The sequence below is a fragment of the Asparagus officinalis genome, chromosome 4, assembly GCF_001876935.1.
Source record: "Asparagus officinalis chromosome 4, Aspof.V1, whole genome shotgun sequence".
NCBI classification, from domain to species: domain Eukaryota; kingdom Viridiplantae; phylum Streptophyta; class Magnoliopsida; order Asparagales; family Asparagaceae; genus Asparagus; species Asparagus officinalis.
In genome coordinates, this window is record NC_033797.1 from 17,294,833 (window position 1) to 17,298,721 (window position 3,889).

The 3,889-nt window shown below is 37.8% G+C and overlaps 1 protein-coding gene across 2 annotated transcripts; it reads right to left on the minus strand.

Annotated features, from left to right (window-relative positions):
• Positions 222-3,301, minus strand: LOC109836763. Of its 2 annotated transcripts, none has more exons than XM_020404762.1 (4): positions 2,668-3,301; positions 2,376-2,587; positions 1,694-1,991; positions 222-636 (listed from the first exon to the last, which is right to left on the minus strand). In XM_020404762.1, the coding sequence occupies exons 1-4, from the start codon at positions 2,983-2,985 to the stop codon at positions 340-342; spliced, it is 1,125 nt and encodes a 374-aa protein (XP_020260351.1). In that variant the 5' UTR covers positions 2,986-3,301; the 3' UTR covers positions 222-339. The 2 variants fall into 2 exon arrangements, with proteins under 2 accessions (XP_020260351.1, XP_020260352.1); XM_020404763.1 differs by having other exon boundaries at positions 1,694-1,958; positions 2,668-3,295.

Sequence of the window (3,889 nt, forward strand, 5' to 3'; positions counted from 1 at the left end):
ATCACATATTTAACTCTTTGGTTACTTAAGATCAATAAAAGTTATCTTTTTTTTAAAACTTTGGGAATTATTTGGACAAAAGAAAAATTTGAGGAATCAAACTTAATCGAAGTTTTTTTTTTCGGGTTGGGTTTTTTTTTGTTGTTGGTGTGTGTGTGTGTGTGGGTGGGGGCGGGGAGGGGGCAAAATGAAACTTTGGGGTATCAAAGTTAGAGATAAGATAATTTTGAATCAACAGAACCAACATGTATAACTATGCACAACATAGCACAAAAACACGGAAAAAAAATCTGAAAATATACAACAACAACGTTAATATCCGACTCTTGCTCAAAAGTTCTACTGATTCCCAGTAACGAGTGCCTTAAATATGGGATCACTCCAACCATCAGCCAGGGGAAACATGTGACCAGTATTCTGAAGCTCGTGATACTGAACCCAAGCGAGCTTCTGGCTTATGTATCGTGATAGATATACGGGCACCATGCGATCTTCAGTGCCGTGCCACAAGTGTACTGAACCTTCGCTGTTCGAGAATGGGTTCTGTAGATCCATAGGATCGAACTCCCAGCTCCCGAACCCAATGTTCATGTCACAGTGAAGTGACCCGAACTCTCCTTGTTGCCTTGCTTGTTCCTGTTAATCCAACAAAACATAAGATCTTAGATTGAATCAAGAAGGAGATGACAGGTTTTCTTTTTCTTTTTCTTTTCCCTAATCGATGATAGGATAATTTGAATCGGTGAGTTTTTAGGGGAAATTTTCACAAAACTATTGGTCGAGTTGACTAGATATACCAAAAAAATATCCCTAAGATTTTAGGAATTGTTGATTGGTTAGGGCCTCTTTGGTTCGCTGGGGAAGGGTGGAAAACGCGTGGAAATGGTCCGACACACGGTTTCCGCAGAAAATGCAGAAATAGGCAAAAACAGTTCCTAAAAATCCATTTGGTTCGCCCAAAAACTTCTAGAAATGGCTTCCGAAAACGTCACAAAACGTCGTGTTTTCACGAAAACCCAATTCCATGAAGTTTGCGTAGAATTGGGTGGAACCGCGTGCTTTTATTACAAAATATTGGGGATAGGGTTTTCTGGGTAGGAACCGCGCGTAACGAAAGTACCCATTTCCTAAAGAGATCAATCCCTATTCTGAGTTTTGAAACAATTGCTGTAAAAAAGGATTCCACCATCCATTTGTATGTGAAATCTGAAACAAAGCAAAAATTAAGGTTTCTAATAAATGTCTGGAAAAATCAAAATTACGTTCTTTTGCATCGGAATCCTATTCCTATATCACTGTGAAATGAAACAAAAAGGCCCTTAGAGGGAAGTCTGGGAAACATAAATGATTTAGGTGAGGATGTTATGGAAAGTCCCTTTAAATAGCAAGATAATCTCATCAGTGAGATACATAGAAAAACCCCAAAGTAATCTACATGAGCCCCAATCAATCTCCTCTCTCTTATCCCTATGCCCCTGTACTTAATAAATCCGAGAAAATTCCTTGAAATATCAAAATTATACTAGGCCCCTATAAACTATTGAAAAATCTCGTAAATGATACTAATATGTGGGAGTAATAAGATTGAATTATGACAAAGCAATGTTTGTGATGAGAACTTGAATGAAGAGCATTCATGAGGGAGAACAAGACACAACAAAAATGTCAAGGTTTTAGACATTAAGTATAGTACCTTGTTGTGAATTCTCCCTGCTAACTTAGGCAAGATATCTCTGTCTTGGGTAGAAAAAATATCACTATGCGGAGCTAGAAGACTTGAAGAGGGAAACCACTTTTGAGTGTTCCACCAGTAAGTTAACCATGGAGCATAATGAGCAACTCGATATGCCCATTGGTCTCGTACAATCTCCTGACTGAAAACATCTTTAGTTAAATTAGAAGGGAAATTAGGCCACCAGTAGTTGGACACTGGAGCTACCAATGCTGCACCTGCAAGCCTGCCATCATTCCAAAGTCCATTTTTGAAGAAACTGGAGGAGGAAAAAAGAATATATGAATTTAAAAGTAGTATGTATGTATGTGTGATTCCCAAATTAACCTTTTCCTCTCAGAAAAAGAGAAAATCGTTTTTTGACAAATAGACCTCTTCAGGGTAGCAGAGTCAAAAAGAACTTACACACAGGCGATCTATCTGCAACGTTAGAACAACGAGGGGTTTATCCACAATTAGGCGATAGTAAAGCAGATCTATCCACAGGTAACCCTAAAGGCGTGTGAACTGTGAAGTCCTACACAGAGTGCTTTTCTTTTCTTTTGAAAGATCATTCCAGACAGCTAATAACATGATCAATGGTGTCCTTTTGATGCTTGTGAAGTGAGCTCTTGAGCAATTAATAACGTTATCAGAATCATACCTATGGGGGAAGTATTTCAGGCAGCCCCAAGCAAATGCTCCTCCCATGGAATATCCAATAACAAAGAACTTGGAACCTAGATCTAACTCGTCAGCAAGCTCTTCAACATCCTGAGCATTGCTTTTCACAGACCTATTTGGATCTGGATCACTCTCTCCATACCCAGCTCGGTCAAACGACGCCATGTATATCCCAAATTCATCCATAACTTCCTGAAAGAAACCATTATTATCAACAGACAAAGGAACAATGTCAGCAAATAAGAAATAAAAATCATCTTATTCACTAGTACCTGAGAGATGGGAAATGAGTTATACTTGCAAGAGTCCAACCCATGAAGAAAGATGATCTTGTGCAGGACCTTATCCTTTGGGACTCCAGTTTCTATGTAGGAAAGATTTCTTCCATCTCTGAGTTTAATTCTGGATGATGTAACAGGTGGACCACCTGAAGATCCGCAGATTTTAGGTGGTGGAGGCTTGATTGCCTGATATGATAATGCAAGCAATATCGCCAGCAAAATGACTGATACCTTTCTAATGATTCCTAAAATGCCAAAAGTTGAATAAATTGTCATTGCTAACAAATCAAAGGTTTGATATTGACACATTGTATCTTCACTCTCCCCTCCAACAAAAAACCACAACAACAACAACAAATAGCAAAGTCTTTAACCAAGATTTTTTGGGATCAGGTGCGTGAATCCTTCTTCTATTGTGGCTAATTTAACTATAATAATATCCTTCTTTACCTGTTTCTAGACAAGTTTTTTTCTCTCTAGTTAACTTTGCTCCATTGACAACAATCTTATCACTTCTCCTAACCTATATATTTAGTGGTCTCTGTTCTGCATGATCAAACCATTCCAATGAATCTCTATTTTGTTCTCTAGAGGAGTAATCTCTAATTTGCTACATAAGAGCATCTCCAACAATGATCCTAGCTTTTCCCTATATTTGAGGAGCAAATATCCCATCCTAGGAAATCAATGATCCTAGCTTTTCCCTATATTTGAGGAGCAAATATCCCATCCTAGGAAATAGGGAGTCAAATAAAGAGCAAGTGCTCCAACAATGCTCTATTGAGGAGCAAATATCCCATCCTAGGAAATAGGGAGTCAAATAAAGAGCAAGTGCTCCAACAATGCTCTACAAAAGGCTCCCTAAATAGTTTTGGACATTTTTCACTTACGTCCTTTTGTAATAAATAATTGTAACGGCTATATTCCAACGACTAAATTATAACGGCTATATTTCAACGGCTATATCATAACGGCTATATCATAACGGCTATATGACCTCTATAAATAATATCATATGCACTCTTATTTTTCACTCAACTCAAATAGTAGAATGCCAAGTGCTTTTAAATTATGAGATGAACTAATTTATCCTATACAAATATGCAATATCTATAGATGAAAGGAGAATGAGAGGAGCTTGAAAGCAAATATGACTGTTGCATTTTTTGAACCGTTGTTTGTCACTGTAGATATATGGAGTCTCTCTATTGTC